The sequence below is a fragment of the Ixodes scapularis genome, unplaced genomic scaffold (genome assembly GCF_016920785.2).
Source record: "Ixodes scapularis isolate PalLabHiFi unplaced genomic scaffold, ASM1692078v2 PGA_scaffold5__190_contigs__length_132052651, whole genome shotgun sequence".
In the NCBI taxonomy this organism is placed as follows: domain Eukaryota; kingdom Metazoa; phylum Arthropoda; class Arachnida; order Ixodida; family Ixodidae; genus Ixodes; species Ixodes scapularis.
Window position 1 is genome coordinate 70,702,192 of NW_024609880.1, and position 17,168 is coordinate 70,719,359.

Genomic DNA, 17,168 nt, shown 5'->3' on the forward strand with positions numbered 1-17,168 from the left:
CTTTCCTGCGGTACATCATAAGGTGAAACAAAGTATACTCCTGGTTCGAGGCTAGCTCCGAACACGATCTGGTCGCTCGCTCCCCGCTGGAAGAGCGGCCAGAGTCATCACCTAAATGTATTTCTTCCACCGTGCCCATGTCACATTAAGAGCCAGAGTTCCGAACGCCAAGTGATAGGCTTAATGATAAACCTCGGACGGTGAATATATTCGTTCCGCAGGTGGATACATTCGTTCTCTCCTCCAACATCCGGTGGATGTGTTCGTTCCTCCTCCAACTATGCATGCACAGGTGTTCCTTTACATTTTTTAAGGCAAGTGCCAATACCTATACTTCGTTTTAGCTTAGGTTCCGACGACGCCGATGCTAAAAGAGCGAGCATGTGGCTTTGAACAGTGCTTACACCGCACGAGCGCGCGTGCTTGGCAGAGACGCTGTAAGCACGGAGCTCGCGCTTGTGAAGAGGCTGCGTCTGGACTGAAACGAAGTATAGGGGCCGCTTTTCTATAACGAGAGGAAGACGAAGAATGATATTTAGCGAACACAGTTCGGCCACGCGCCTAGTTCTACCAATGGCTTACTCCGATTTCCGACATTTTATTTTGCTAAACCGTTCGAAAACGTCGCCGAAGTCTCGGTCTCATTGAAGCGGTTTTGATCCTCGCAAGCGCAGTTCATTGAAGGCCGGCATCATGAGTTTCGGCAGGCGATACTCAATAAGCAAGCCGGCCGAGGACAACGATGAAATGCCGGTCATGGGTGGCGCCGTTCCTCGCCAGAAGGTATCCGGGAGCTGCAAATCCATCGACCGCTACGGCGACACCGACGTCGATCTTGTGCGAAATCGGTCCTACAGCGACGAGTACTTCAAGCGCGTCGCGAGAGATCTCAAGTCCATCCCATGCCTGCTACTTCTGGGCAACATCTTCGCGTTCGTTTTTCTCATCATATGGTCGAACATTGCCAAGCACCTTCTGACCTCGGCGATCGAGACAACGATGGCACCACCTATGGAGACGACTCCATCGCTCATCAGGTCCATCAGGGATCATTACACGTGTAATAAACCCAGGTGTGGAGCAGCGGGACACGCCTTGGCCTACAGCATCAACACCACAGCTGACCCGTGCAGAGACATCGTTGAGCACGTCTGTTCCAACTGGCTATTGTCGTCCGAGGAAAACTACCAGAAGGTGATTCTTGGCTCAGCAAGGCTCTACCTCGAGGACATGTACAGGGATATAAAACGCTATCTAGAAAAAATGAACATCCATGCCAATAGACCAGACGCATCGCAGAAAGTAGCCATGGTCTACCACCATTGTTTGAATGCAAAGCTTACTTTGCAAGACCTTATAAATGTTATGAGGAAATACCAGCTTCAAGGATGGCCTTTCAGTAATATTGTAGAAACAAATTTCCTTGGTCTTCTTCCGAAGGTTTTACAGAAGACGATGATAGAGCCAATACTGTCGGTTCGTACATCGCGACACTTGCAAAAGCCCTTGACAGAGAATCGTATTGCCACCCCCGACGAAGACGAGATTCTTCTGACTTTAGATTGCCCCACATTCACAATTCCCAGACATAAGCTAATCATGAGCCAGGGAGAAGCAATGACAGCATATAAAACGTACCTTCGCAGATCTATTTCACATTTTACAGGCACGAACGTCCCTCATCATGAGGCAATTTTGAAGTTTGAACTTAGCAACGCGATTATGGTAAGGAATTTGTGCCATCGACGACCGCTGAAAACGCTGTCCCTCTCAACTCTGCAATCAGAAATTCCCAAGGTTTCATGGAAATTATTTCTACAGTCTATTATCGGCGATGATTCAAGCGTGATCCTCAAACCGGAAACTCGAGTGCTTGTTCGTTCGGAAAATTATCTTCGGTATTTTGCGAGCCTGAAACAAGCTCCGAAAGATCTTCAGGCTGTCAACTATGTTGGATGGAGGCTTCTGGACTACTATGGACGCCAAACCCTAAGAGAAATGACGGAAGACCATGACGCCTTTCTGCGCAAAGCTTTCAAAGAGTCCATTGAGCCCATGTGGAAAAAGTGTCTGATGACCACAAACGACATAATGCCAATGGCCATGGGTAGAGTCTACGTAGATGCCATAATAAAAATCGACACGTTCCTTGCGGCTCAAGAACTTGTATCGAAGTTGAAATTCGGCTTCAAATACTTGCTATCTCGAGCGTATTGGCTTGACAAAGAGCAGAAGAGCAGGGCCTACAAAAGAATTGGTGATATGAAAACTATGATAGGTATCCCACCGTGGATTTCGAATGACTCGACGCTTAACGAGTACTATCAAAACTTCACCCCCCACGGAAATTATCTGACCATTTTTTCAAGTGCCGCGGAGCACACTGCGAAATTGCGCTTTCTCACGTTGGCCATACAACAGGAAAAGTATAAATTTACGAAGGCGCATCCCAAAACACCGAATGGCACCGGCGCAACCTTCTCGCACATGCTCCTCGGGGTCAACGTGAGGCATTTACATTCGTTCATCTTTCCCGCAAGGGTTGTCGACCTCCACCTCCACCATCAAAATCTGAGGCAGTCCCTCATCTATGATGTGAACGAGAACGCGCTACTCTTGCCGGCAGGTCTTCTGCAGCCTCCGTTCTTCGATCCGAACGTACCACACGCTCTAAACTACGGCGGTCTAGGTGTCTTAATGCTCAACGATATGATTCGGGAGTTTTTTCGTTTCTTCTTTAACGACAACAAGAATACTTGGCGGTCTGCCGTCAAGTGCATTACCGACCGGGTCTACCGGAAGGAAGACTCGCAGAGCGGCAGCCTGGAAGAAAGCTACAAGGTTTTCACGGTCATATTTACGATGATGACACTGAGGACCGCGTACAACGCGTACCACTACTACCTGGACATGGACGACGACTTCGTCATTCCTGGTCTCAAAGGCACAACCAACCCTGACCAGCTCTTCTTCTTGTCAGCCGTGAGGACCTTGTGTAGCCAGGTTAGGGACGAGCACAGGGCCCTGCTGATCATCAACGAGGGAGTAACGCTGATGAAAAAAGTGAAAGCCGCCTTACAGGGACTGGACGAGCTTCAGGACGCTTTTAACTGCCGCAACGAGAAGAGGAATTCCTACGTCTACTGCGTTGAGACCAAGGGAGATGCAGCGGAGGATGATTAGGAGAGGGCGACGCACGTGATATCAGATTGACACTTGACAAGGCACCCTGCGTGTCGCGTGCTTTGTAGCCCGGCGGACACGTCTGCTCTTTCAGGTAGTTCGGCGAGTCTAGAAAGACCCGTCGGCAAAGCTTTGTCGCTTTTGTTACGGACCAGTCTTCATGCCAAGATCTTGGAGAGCAGACGGACCTCACCAGAGACGATGTCGTCTGGTCGTCTGGAGATGGGTTTCAAAGAGGGCTAAAGTCGAGCTTACTACTTGTAACGTTTTATTGGCTTCTATACTCCGTTTTACACTAAGTCCGAGCGAAGCCGGTGCTCCGATCTGGTGGAGCCAGTCGAGCAGCGGCAGGAGTAACGGCTTTCGCCGTTTTCGTGCGTTTGCTGTCATCAGGCTAAACCAGTCACACACGGAAGAAAGGGCAGAATCACGGCGCTTTCACTCGGATTGGTTTAACCAGTGGTAGCAAATGCACGCAGACGACGAGGCACTCGAATTTCAATGAAACTGAGTATAAAACAAAGCTCGTTCAGTGGTGCGTGCAGTCGTTCATTTCGCGAACGGCAGCTTGGCAAAAAAATGATGTGAAATGAGTGGATATTTTTTGCGCTCTGGATCGTAACTCTTCGCTTCATTGACAGCGTGAACTGAGTAAACGAAAACGCGACGATACATTTTCGTATTGATAGATGATTTTTTTTTTAGTACGTATTTTATATGTGTGAGAAGATGTGGTCACGGGCAATAACCTAGTGCAATGAGTGCTGTGTTTAAAATACTATGAACATAGTAGAAAATATATATAAAGTACCAATCCCTGTAAAAGTCCTGTGTGCACTCGATTTCACACACAAAAAGAAAGCCATCGTGTAATACACACACAAAAAAACTAGTTTTGTGTTCATCCATTGGAGGATGTTCTGTAGACAGGTGCATCAATAGTGAGAGAATTTGAGGCTTAGGTATAATACCTGTATTACGTAGTAAAATACTGTAATGAAAGTGGTGAATAATATTTAAACAGCACCTGAAAGAAAGAAGAAAAATTTCCCAAAAAGCCTGAAGTTGCCAAACGCCGCTCACCTATTAGGTGAGCGGCGTTTGGCAACTTCCAGTTCCTTGAGAAATTTTGTTTCACTGTGGACAAACGAAGACAATGAGCTGCAAGCTTGTGCAAGCATAATTTTTTTTTTATTGCGTCAGTTTTGCCACGGGGCAAAACTGACGCAAAGCATAATTCTGAGACCTCCAAATTGTAGCTTTAATACCCAAATCACACGGCAGCGTAAAGGTACCTTTGGCACAGGTTCCTCTAGTAAAGGGGAGCTGGAGATCGTGATCTAAAGGCGCATAAAGGTCCCTTTCGCTAAGGGAGGCCCTGTGCTAAACGGAGTTCCTTTACAGCTACAGGGAGTAGCGTCGGACCCACGAACTTAAAAAAAAAATCCCAGATATATAAATATATCTTGTTTAATGCATTATAACAAATTGAATATATATAAGTAGCAAATTATGGAATGATTGTGAGTACAACTGTAATGGAATAATACACAATCGAGGAACGCGACGGACCACTGCGAGCTCTTCAGCGTGTTTCACGTGCAGCGATTTTGGCCCTAGAGTGGCACGATTTCTGCCGTCGCGACGCTCATGCCGCTCAACCGCTGGTGCTGGCCAGAGCGCCGCGACGGCAGAAATCGCGCCGCTCTAGGGCCAAAACCGCTGCATGTGAAACACGCTTTTTTCGAGGTTGTAGACTAGCCGTCCGACTCTCCCGCCTAGGACCTTTTATCCTCGTCGTCGTCCATCTCTTTCGAAGGTGTGGCTGGCGTAACCGTGAGACTGCGATGGGATTTGTTTATGCCGGGCACTATTTAGCTACTTCAGTAAGAGCTTTGCGGAAAAATGGAAAACGGAAAAAACGTCGCCCCCTCGTAATGGAAACTCGTAAACGCAGATGATTTAGGGTCCAGTATGGCCAGACGGGTCGGACGTTTTAACGCAACACTCATTTAAGTGCGCCCTTGGACTTAAAGAAGAAAAATAAATAAATAAAGTGCCGCAAAAGCAAGAACAAGTAATATTTAGGTTTTAAATGTGATATTGCACACGCAATAATAAAAACTGCGCGTCAAACCAATTTCAAGGCATAATTGCTAATCACGTGCTCCTCACGCGGTTTAGCAGGAATGCAATCACTATCAACTTAAAGCGCCCCGTTTATTTATCGTATGATCAAGAACCCCGTTTACTACAGGTACCTTCAGCTGAGGAACCTAAGCTAAAGGTACCTTTATGCTTTCAGATCATCGTCGTCGCTTTTCAACAACTAAACAAAATTTTCTAAGGAACAGAAAGTTCCCAAACGCCGCTCACCTATAGACCGATCTCACCAGTCGAAGTGTGTATATGTTTATACAGCTGGAAGTTAGTCTGCCTTAGAGGGCCTCTGGAGTCTCAGCTGCCTGCCGAGCGCTAGCCTGGAATCTTTTAGCGTGCAACGCGCACTAGTGATACACAACCGCATACCGATGCGATGCTCATCCAGATCAAAACGGGCACGGGTGGTGATTATATCCAGGATACTTTTATTCTGCAGTACGGGCTTTCGCCCCACGTAATCCGAGCTGGTGCGCGATAAAATCACTGAATCCTGAGAAAGTAACGGGAAAGTAGCCCGAAGCTCCCTCCCCCTTCGATCACCATTTTGGCTCATGAAATGACCAATTTCTTCTTGACCTCTCCGTTTGTGGTGAGTCAATCTAAATTAGCTGGTGAAAGGTAGCTTTACGGAGACGTCTCTTGTATACCGAGGTTTTGCTATTTACAGACCGGCGAAACAAGCGCACATTTTCTTTCCGCCACCACATACGGTGTCGGAACCTGGAGGCATTGAAAAATATTATTCTTGTCTTTGAATACGTAAGAAGAACACTATTAAAGAGTTTTAGAATAAGTAGCCCCAAAGTTTGGGGGCCCCAAAAAAATGGGGGCTCACCACTGCGCATGCGCAAAACCCGAACTCCGTTTGGGGTTTTAGGTTGGTGCTCGCCCACAACGTAGAATTTGATAAATCACGTAGGGCCCACAGTCACGGTCCAAAAAGCGCAACGCAGGGCTCCAGACTAGTTAAGGTGTATCCACACGACGGACCGAAATGCTGTTTTGGTCCGCGGGCCGCGCATCACGTGATCTGCTGCCGCGCTCAAGCGCGTGACTCTGTATGTTGGCCAGGAATCAGCAAGCAGATCGAGAACTGCGAGCAGTGTGCGACTACACGAATCCAACGTGCAGAGCCTCTCTTGCCATCACCTTCACCCGAGCTGCCCTGGCAGCAGCTGGGAATTGACTTGTTTCAATTTAACAGCCAGGACTTCCTACTGATCATTGACTACTTTTCACGATACCCTGAAGTGATCACACTAAGAAGCACAACGTGCTCATCAGTGGTCGAAGCAGCGAAAAGTGTAGTGGCACGCTTTGGCATTTCAGAGCTTATCCGAAGCGACAATGGCCCGCAGTTTGCGGCTCAGGAGTTTGCGGACTTCGCACGCGACTATGGCTTCAAGCACGTGACGAGCAGCCCGCGCTATCCTCAATCCAACGAGGAAGTTGAGCGCGCGAACCGGACGATCAAGGGCCTCTTCTCCAAGAACGACGACCCTTTTCTGGCGTTATTGATCTTCAGAGACACCCCTGGGCCGTCTGGGTTCAGCCCCGCACAGCTGTTGATGGGACGACGGCTGCGGACCAGCTTATTGAAGCCGTCGGAGAAGCTGAGACCCGAGTGGCCATCGACGAAGGTCTTCCTCAACAAGGACAAGGCAGATAAGCGTGCTACAGGCGAGGATGTCTGGGTCACGGACGTCCAGTGTGGTGCCAAGGTTCTGAGCGAAGCACAGCGACCACGTTCTCACGTGGTGGAGACACCCCGAGGAGTTCTGCAGCGGAACCGGAAGCATCTGGTGCCGTACAAGCCTCCAGTGGTGCCTGTTCCAGAACCTCCTGATCTACGGGAGTCGGACGAGTCACTTGCTTATGGACCTCTTGGTCTGCAGCGGCGGACTCTCAGCTGTCCAGCAACCCCTGATGTTGTCAGTCAGAGACCCTTGGATCCTGAATCTGAAGTAGTTCAGACGTCTCGATATGGACGGGCGATTAGTCCGCCCCAAAAGACTCAACCTATAACGACGGTCTGTGTTACGAGAGGGGATGTACTCTTTCCAACGTTGTGGTGTTGTTGTAGTGTTGGGAAGAGCTGATGGTTTTAGGGTTTTAGGTTTTAGACGTCATTTGTATCTTCGGTCTTTGTTAGAAGGAGAGATGTATAGTAGCGCCACTAACCTAGAGGGCGCCACGTGTTTGTTAAGTGGGTTATAAATAAAGCCACCGGGAGCGAGCTGCTTCTTCTTCGTCACCGGCTCTCGGACCCTGCGTGTCGTGTTCCACTACAGGCACAAGCCACAACAGCTCGTGAAGCCTTCTTGGCGTCCATATTCGAATCGAAAATTATTTCCAGTCGTTTTCTTTCTTTTTCTTTTCGGCTCTTCTTTTTACCATACGCAGGAACCCTCGAGCATCTTCCACAGCTGTAGCTCGTGCGTACTAATCGGACTGGAAAAAGAGCAAAGGCCCATTCGTGTACGAGAACCGTAAGAGGCATATAAAAAAAGAGAAAACCGCTCGTGCAACTAAGTGTACAACGAGCAGTTTCACGCAATCGGCTCCCGGGCTTGTCCGTGGACGACAGTGGATTCGAAAAAAAGGAAGAATTGGATTGCGTTCAAAACCCATGTAATCGTGGTCCGGCAGGTCCACGGACATATTCTGTGACGTTCGCCCACGTGATACGCAAGATACATCAGGTCCGAGGACACGTTCTTCAGGTCCGTGGACATGTCGCTTGGTTTTACCTGCTGTTTTCGCCCAATGTTATTAGAACCAATTCAGTTCTGGAACTCCGCTCCGGAGGGGGGTCCCTTCGCGTGGCGCCTGTTAGAAGGCGCGCGCTCCGCATTAATACTCACTATCATCATCATTGACGGCGCGCTTGTGGCCGTTGCCCAACGTGGTAGAGGGGCTTAGAGCGATAAACCGGGGTTCCGGTCTGCACTCGAAAGTGACCCCCATAAGGCGGCTGCCATTGTACGCAAATGTGACCACTCGTCACATGACCAAACCAAATACGTGACGTCACAGGAAAGATGGCAGCGCCCAGGCAGCGGCTGGTCCCAGCTGGGACGGAGCTTGTCGGATGCTTTGTTTGTTGTCGTTCGTGTCGGCGAGTTGATTTCAGACGCGGAAGCCGTCATATGAGGCCGGTCGAAAGCAACTTCAGAGTTCAGCGTGGTGTCTGACGTAGGTATAACTTGAACAGAAGGAGGAACGGTGTGCATTTCGCTGGTGACCGACGGGGATATTGCCACGAAAGAGACAATCGGCCCTACGTTGCTGGGACCTCGGATTGATTCAGATACCGCAAGTAAATTTTAAGGCAACGTTTCTGTGCTCTCGTTGACCATCGGAATCTTCCAGGTCTGCAGTGAAGCGTGTGCAATATATTTGGATACACAGTTTAGCGACGGAAATTGCGTGAGTCGATCGTGCTTGGCAGTTTCAATCGTGGTGCCGCTTCGTTCAAATGACCGAAGGCTCACTTTCGTTGTGCGGCGCACCGGAGAGCTGCATTCAAGTTGGTAGTTCCTCTGCCGTGCTTCAGGTGATGCTGTGCTGCTTCCTAAATTGTTCTGGCGTAGACGTGCACTTTCGCGGAGCACAGGTGTTGCAGTTGGTATTGATTGCCCTGGTCTGTGGCACGTTTCGTCGACAAAAGTTTCATCAACACTCGGTACGCGAATTGCAAGCTGTATGGACATTTTATCGCGCGTGTTACCTACCCAGTCCACCCGTTCACGCCGCTTTGCGACGACAGTCTGGAGCGGCTCATTACCAGAAAAGTGGTCCCACGTCTATTCAGTTCGTTCACGGCAGTCGCCAAACCCCGAAGGAGAGGATTTGTTCGGACAGAATGCCTTTAAAACAATGCAGCTTTTTTAGCGGTAAGGATAGACTCTCTTCTGTCAGGTTTTGTATATTGTCACGGATGCTCGCTCCAGTACTATCTTCTATTGATATTTACAGTTCTGGAAAGTTTCAGGCCATGCACAGCTGTCATCGTATGTTCCGGTAAAGGTGCTGGGTACTTTGCCCGTAGCCCTTCACTCTGTGTGCACCCTGGCAGCTCCTCAGCCGAGTTGCCCGATAACGGGACACGGGTGGTGGACTATCCCGCGTCTTAAACCTCCGGCCAGCCGTGAACCAAGTCCTATCCCGAGCCTTTCAGAAAAACCAAAATACGGGCAATTATCACAAGGACGAACCTTGAAAATACACCACGAAGAACCTGAAATCCGAGCCAGTCGCTGCTACCAGCAAGAACCACCGGAATTCAGTCTTTTGCCAGAAAAACCGAACCTGACGAAGCCAACAATGACAAATCTGTAGCAGCAAACCACGTCCGCTCCCACCATCGTTTGCATGCCCGTCGCATCTCGCACTCCGATGCCCTTTCACGGAAGATGTATGAAGACGTCGAAGGCTGGATTGAAATATATGACCGTGTCGCCTGCCATAGTGGGTAGACGGACAACCAGCTCCTGCAGGACCTGTACTTCTCGTGGAAGAAACTACCAGGCACTGGTTTGAGAACTACGAATCCTCTTTAACGTCGTGGGAAGTTTGCAAGATCGAGCTGAAGTACATGTTCATCAGCCAACATTGATGAGAGAGAGCCGAATTCCTGATTCTCTCCAGGGCACGGCCCCAACGAGAGCGTCATCGCCTTCGAGGAGGATGTTTTGCGCCTGATCGAACACCCATGCCAACCCTGATGCTACAGAAGACAAGAAGCTAAGAATCTCATGTCCCTCATGTGAGGCACAACACCTTCGGCAGCCTTGTCCGCAACCCCACGACAACAGTCGAAGGGTTCATATTACCGAGGTTTCCAACATTGGATGTACACTGTAAGCCCGAGCCTGCCAATATCAACAACTCCCCAGCGTCTCGACACTTGAGTCATCCAGCTGCAACTTCGACGCCAGTCTCCCAGGCATCTGCGACATCATCCACAACGTTGTACGGGGGAGATCAGGAAGCTACTTCCTGCCATCAGTTGCCTGGGTTTTATTTTGATTGCCGAGATTGTTTTGGAACAAGTTCGACAGGCATTTCAACTGGAGACTTATTCGAGCGAAGCGGCATCTGACGAACCGAGGGCGGCTTATGCCACAAAGTCACGACGACCGCCACCGGCTACCTGTTACTATCCAATACAAATTTAACGAGACACCCCAACACGAAGCATTCCCGACACGAGGAAGAACCAGCGTAGGTCCGCGCTGAACAAAATACACCGAGGAAAACGGAGGTGCTGCGAATGGTCGACCGAAAACCACTCTGCTACCATTGCATGAGGTCGACCATGTCTACTGGAGGTACCCATACCAATGAATTGGCCTGCAAGGGTTCAAGCTGAACGACCCTCGACCATGTCTCGACGAGCGTCCGCGAAGCATTGAGGATTATCTTCGGTGGCCTTTGTACCTGGTGCCAGCATTACCCCGAAGCTTCTGATCCTCTTCACCTCGATGGGAGGTAAGCACGACAAAGCAGGTGAGCGGCAATGCAAGGACAGTTGATTTGGTGTCGGTTGTCGTCCAAGGACAATACCTAATAATTTGCTGACACTAATTATCTGTGTCCACGCCACGAAGCAAACTATTTCTAACTTTTAATGAGAATGCCGCTGAGTGACTTGACGAAATAGAATGGTTGGTTGCTCTCAAAAGTGGACTGCAAGCATCACGAGACTTCACTTTGCCCCACAAGACTTGCACAAGTTGTAGTGGTCGTGGGAGGCAGAATAAGTCTCCATTACGAAATGGAAGTAAAATGGCTTGGATAGCAAACAAACATTGTTGCCAGCTATCAAGTCAACGGTACAGCAAAAGGCACAGCCACATAACCAATACATGCCGAGCTTGCTGCATTGACGCAGAAAGCTACCAAGAAAATATGCGGATTAGAGGCCAGCCCTGCAGCTCCAGTGCATCAGATGTCAGGTGCGGCACATGACGTATGATTACAAGATGGCATCGGTCAGTAGAAGTTGCCACTCGACCAAACTGAACTCAGACGTGCCAGGAGCGTCTTCCGACAACAAGGAGTACAGGTACAACAACTAAACGCCTGACACGAGACTGTCACAGAAAGAACTTATTATGAAACCATTTGCTAAGAATCCATAATTATGTAATCAATTGGAAGTAAACACATTTGATACACTAACCAAAAAACATATTTACGCTTGCCTTTACGCCTTCAGAGTCTAGACACCAAAAAGTGTGTTTACTGCACACGCTGGACCTTTTGAGGACAATCACCATCTCTGACCCCTCAGTATTAATTAATGGGACATACCAGACTGGCAGACTTGTTGCATGGGGATGCAGTCGTTCCATTTCTTCTGAACATGTGGTGCATCCGAAAACAAACTGTAGTGATGTGAAAATGTTATTTATTAACATATTCCCTCCAGTGATGTGAAAATGTTATTTATTGTTTTATTCCCTCCCGGGGCCTTCGTAGGCATTGCGGAGAGGATACTTAAAACTACACACATGTTAATAACATCATAGCACACTGACATTAATGAGCACGAAACCAACCCAGCTACCAAAAATAAATATTACACTCGTAAGAAATAATTATTGCTGTAACTTATTAATTACAAAGACGAACGCACCTCTGAGCATCTAGTTTAATTAAATGTGTTGATACATTGTTCTATAGCAGGACAATTTCGATATGAATGACACAATAGACCATTTGCAAAACCCCATCAAGCAAGGCAATTGTCACAATTTTTTTTTAGGCGTAGAGCACACGAATGGTCGAAGTTCATGTCGAACGCTAACACAGCACTAGAGTCCAATAGGCGCTGAGCCGAGTTCACAGTGACGGCGGACATAACATTGTTGACGAACAAATGCCCAAAGTATGTAGGCCTTGGGTAATTAGAGTAGTAGCTACTGTAATTCGTTCCATCACAATTTGGCAAACGGCAAAGGCTACAGTCTCGGTGAGTCAATATGCACGTTGAAGAGAGTCACATGACAACATATCATCAGAGTGCTCGTCTGCACAGATTTGTCACATACCTTCACTCCGTCTCTCTGATAGGCTCGAGGGGGCTGTAGCGGTTGCCCTTTTCCGAATTACGGTGATACAAAGTATAGGTAACTTACACTTTTGAAAAAAGTCTATTGAAGAGACCGAAAGGATGTGGCAACATTTTTCAACAAGACTGCTCTTCGGGCAAGGGGTGAACACAAATATGAATTATCTTGTCCAGGTAATTAGAACAAGTAAATAATTGACCGAAAATACAGTGCACTCGTAATTTTAAAAAAAGTATTGCTGCAATAAATGCTACGAAATAGAAAAATGTGCAGTTAATCTATGCGTACACCAAAACAGTTGTTCTTATAGCAAGTTGAATAGCTTTAAAGCAGGTGCCCGCAACGATTTATTCATCCCCACACTCAATAAAACGTCTACCTCGCAGCTGAAAATAAGTGTGCACTTCGCACTGACAAAAAAAGGAAGAAAAGCGATCGAATGTAGAATCACCGATTAGCGCAATACGTAAAGATCGCAGGAGCTTCCTCGCTAAAAGTTGGCTGTGATTATGCAGTTTCCTAGGGCTGAAACGAATTCCCCTAGGCCCTACGTCCGACGCATAAATTTAGCGTCGATTCTCAGACATTCCAACGTTCAACCAAAGCTAAGAGAATGCGAAAATCGCACGCTAAAAGCACTCAGAGTTCTATCAATCCTCGAACAACACATTCGGTAATCCGAGCACCGGTACGGCGATACGGCTGATGCTGTCTCACAAGCGTTACTACCCAGATGATCAAGAGCGATCTCGCGCAAAAAGGTATAATGTCTCATTCCTTCATGTTTTCACATTATACTTGCGTCAGCGAGCAGAAAAAAGCCCAAAGTCGTCGGAAAGCAGCTGCACATCACGGCTACCGCGCACCGAACAAACTCGCATTTACTAGCTCTGGGCGCTGCCATCTTACCGATGACGTCACTCCTTTTGTGAGGTCACGTGACCAGTGGTCACATTTGCGTAAAACATGGCGGCAACCGGGGGGGTGCCACTTCCGAACTTCCGGTTTATCACTCTAAGCCCCTCTACCTCGTTGCCGTTGTCACAGTGGTCGTACATGGCCGTTGCATCTGGCCTACTGAGCTTACGGATGTTCGTGGCGCTTTTTCTGACAGTAGCAGACGACTTTCAAATTGTTTCTGCTGCAGTTGGTAGTCATCGGCACATCTACTCTTATACCCTTGTTACACGGGCACACTTAACTGCAGTTACGCTAAACCACAATTAGCGCACAATACTTGCCGACAACATTCTGCGGCGATGCAGTCAGAGCTATGGGCGAACGTGCGCTTGAGCATCTTGAGCACCCATCGAAGCAGTGCACGCGCTCTCTTCAGTTCTTTTGAAATAGCTGTCCGAGGGTATAGTGCGGCATCTGTGCTGCCACGTAACTGCAGTTAAAGCTGAGTTAACCGCGGTTAAGTGTGCCCGTGTAGCAGGGGTATTACAGTATGTACAAACTTGCCCTAACTGTAGCCACCGCATTCTGACGCCGACGAATTTGGGTTGTTCGAAACGCTTCGCGCTGTCAGCACAGCTAAGTCAGCGTCATTTTACAATAATGCAAAGCGTATGCCAAAACAGTCGTAGCGCTTTTCATGCTCAAATTTAATTTTTACTGGCGAAAGGGCAAAAATTAACCAAAAACCATGCTGAACTTTGAGAGGAGTCGGGTCTCGCAAGCAGACGCGGAGCAGTAGCAGACGAAAACGCGTGGAATAATGCGCCGGCAGCGCCACCCAGCTGCAAAAGAAATCGGACACGGTTTTGGGCATCTGATACTTTAGACCCATGTTACGGATAAAAAAAAAAAAAAAAAAGACAGGACGCGGGATGGCCAAAAAATCTCGTTTTTCGTTTAAGGCTCGTCAAATTATGAGGCGCTGAAGAAATGCAGCCTTCTGCGTTAAGTCCTTATTTCGAACTCTTTTTGTTCGCCTTCCGCCCATTGAAAAGCATGCGGCAAGGGCCTTAAAAACACACCTGGTATCGGTGCGCCGCAGCGTTCTTCCGCAACATAAAGTTCGTCTGCTTTCCTCGCCGTCACCATGGCAACGAACACCGAATGAATAGAAGCACGCACGGTACCGCCGCGTGAAGCCAGCAACAGCTGACGCCATTTTACGAACGCCGTCTGGCCGTCAGCTAGCCAAAGCCGAACGCCCCGTGTCAGATCAACCGCCTCCGCCGGTGCGCCGCTAGCAAAGACGACGAAGCTGAGACACGCCGACGGCGATCGAGCAAGCAACAACACCGCGGGACGACTGCAACGGCGGCATTTATTCGAATCAAAGGCCGCCTTCGCCGGTGCGCCGCTAGCAAAGACGACGAAGTTGAGGCACGCCGACGGCGAATGGGCGAGCAACAGCACCGCGGGACGACTGCAACGGCGGCATTTATTGGGATCAAAGGCGCGAAATAAGCAAGAACAGTTTTTATTTGAATCATAACACGCGATATCTAAGTTGAGGACCACATAGCTTTGCTGGATCTTTCTTGTGAACTTTTTACAGAGACACGGGGTGCCGCATTTAAAACACAGCTCCGTTTGCAAAATATGGGCGCCCTGAAAAGGCCCGTTTAAACCGCTACCAGAACCTATAACTGACGTAACGAGCACTTGACGAGCGGTTGGCGCATAAGTCGTCTTTATGCACGCAGGCGGGCGACGGGCTCAGCGCAGCGGATCACTCAAAGTCACCGGGGCCGTCAGAATCCTTGTCCTCCGCACTATAGGGAAGGTCCCTGTCTGCGTCGAGGCTGTAGATTGTGGCGGCCGCGGCGACGAACGACTGGAGTCTATCAGTGTTTCCGCGCGCTTTCTCTCTCCTCCAAAACATGAACTTTGCGAGGTGACCAGTGAAATGGTGGCTCTCGCGCCGTCCAGATGGAAGAGAGTTTTTGACGTGGCCCCTTGCCCTCCACCGTATTGGTGTGCGCACCAGTGTTCGGTCGACAAAGTGCAGCTTGTGGTTAACGGTGAGGTGCGTGAAGCGAGCGTCATCTGCAAGCTTGCGATAGCCAGCCCAACAATCAGTGATTATTCTTGTTCCAGGGTGGACCCACTTGGCTATTAGCCCTAGCTGGGTTTTAGCGTCACGGGTCTCCACGGGAACAAGAAAGCAGCTCCCGCTGCCACGCTCCACACCGCCGAAAACCCACTGGCCAGGCCTTAAATACCCGCGATGGTACTTTCGCCGCCCGAACATACTCTCGTTTAGTTCTACACTCACGCCTTCGCCGCCAATCATCTCTGAATGCGTAAAGACGGCATTTAGCACAACCTCCCGACAAAGGCTCGTCCAATCAGTTATTGTCTTACTTGCGACATCAGTCTCCCGCTGAATGACGGCGCACGGTAGGTTCTGGCACCAGAGGTAGATGATCTTCATGAGTTGGGGAAGCGTCAGGTGCGATCCCTCGATAAAGGAACCGCTCCGTACCGAGACCTCGCCCCGGCACTGAACCTTGACCGGCTTCCTCTTGGGCACCTCACGAGTCATCCCCACACCGCACCTCCACGAATAACCACCCGCAAATCTAGCGCGAACTTGCAGCGTCATCGCAGTTTCGCACTCTGGGCATGCACACGAACCCAAGAGCAGGCCCATGCCCTGAAGCAAATTAATTGCTTCAAGAGGGTCTTTCATGGCATCATGAAGACGGCACAAGTTAAACTCCATGGCACTGCGACGCTCGCCTCTGGAAGAGTAAAGCGCCGAGGGGGCTGAACGAGCAGGGGCCCTAATCTAGACACTTGGCGAGAAAGACGGCGAGAAATGTGGCGGCTATGATTGGCCGACGCCAAGGTCAAGTGCGGCGTCGGCCAATCACGGCCGCCAGATTTCTCGCCGACCTTTTCGCCAAGTGTCCAGCTTAGGGCCCCAGAACTGCGCGCTTCTTTGCAGTTATTATTTTTATTTGATCCGCCATTTTATACCTCGTGACACCATTCTAACAAACTCATTGGTTAATCGGTCGGAACAAGTCATCGCATGACAAAACAAACGCCAATCGTATGACCAGAACGATTGCCACGGTCGGCATCATTACAAAGAAGAGAACAGTCGGACACAACAACAAAATAAAGTAGCAAAGTGAATAAAAAAAAATAAGAAGGAAGCCGTTCTCGGGCGGCGTGTTCTTTGACAAGAGGTGTTGCTCGCAATATTACTTGTTTGTTTTCCTTTTTGTTTCTTTACCCTAGAGGGTGCCACGACCGTTATTTGAAGCTGATTTGTTAATTCAACAACAAAGACGCGTTGCAACGAAAGAGGGAGGGAGCCTTGGCGTGAGAATTCTTGAAAAGAAAAGTAAGAATGCACAATATATACCGTACTGCAAGACCGTTATACTCCGCACTCGGCGGGGCCTCATGACGCCGCCGACGACCGTTAGGCTATTTATTTTGTTTCTTTAGACTTTTATTGCGACCACTACTCCACCGGGCCTCAAATTTTCCAGCGAAGGTGCCTGCTGGATTATCTTGAGTTGCAGGAGGTAGAGTTTGGGTCACAGTCTTTTATCAAATGAGCGTCGTCACTTTTCATATTCTCGAGTGTTGCTGGGGTCTCGGGAAGGAGTGCTTTTGTACCTTCTTTTGTGAGTTTGCCTAAAGCGCGGCAAAAAGCGTGCTAATAAAAACAACGAACTATGCCTAAGTGCGACCCACAGCAACCACGCCAAATCTCCAAAAGCGCACTAAGAATGCAAGAATGCATGAAAGAGGTCTAGTGACCTCGTT

At 49.0% G+C, this 17,168-nt stretch overlaps 1 protein-coding gene across 1 annotated transcript; it reads left to right on the forward strand.

The window, feature by feature from the left end:
• Positions 1 to 693: 693 nt before the first annotated feature.
• On the forward strand, positions 694 to 3,183 carry LOC8053599 (membrane metallo-endopeptidase-like 1). Its single transcript, XM_040210110.2, has one exon. It carries the CDS (start codon positions 694 to 696, stop codon positions 3,181 to 3,183), a length of 2,490 nt encoding a protein of 829 aa, XP_040066044.2.
• The last annotated feature ends 13,985 nt before the right edge of the window (positions 3,184 to 17,168 follow it).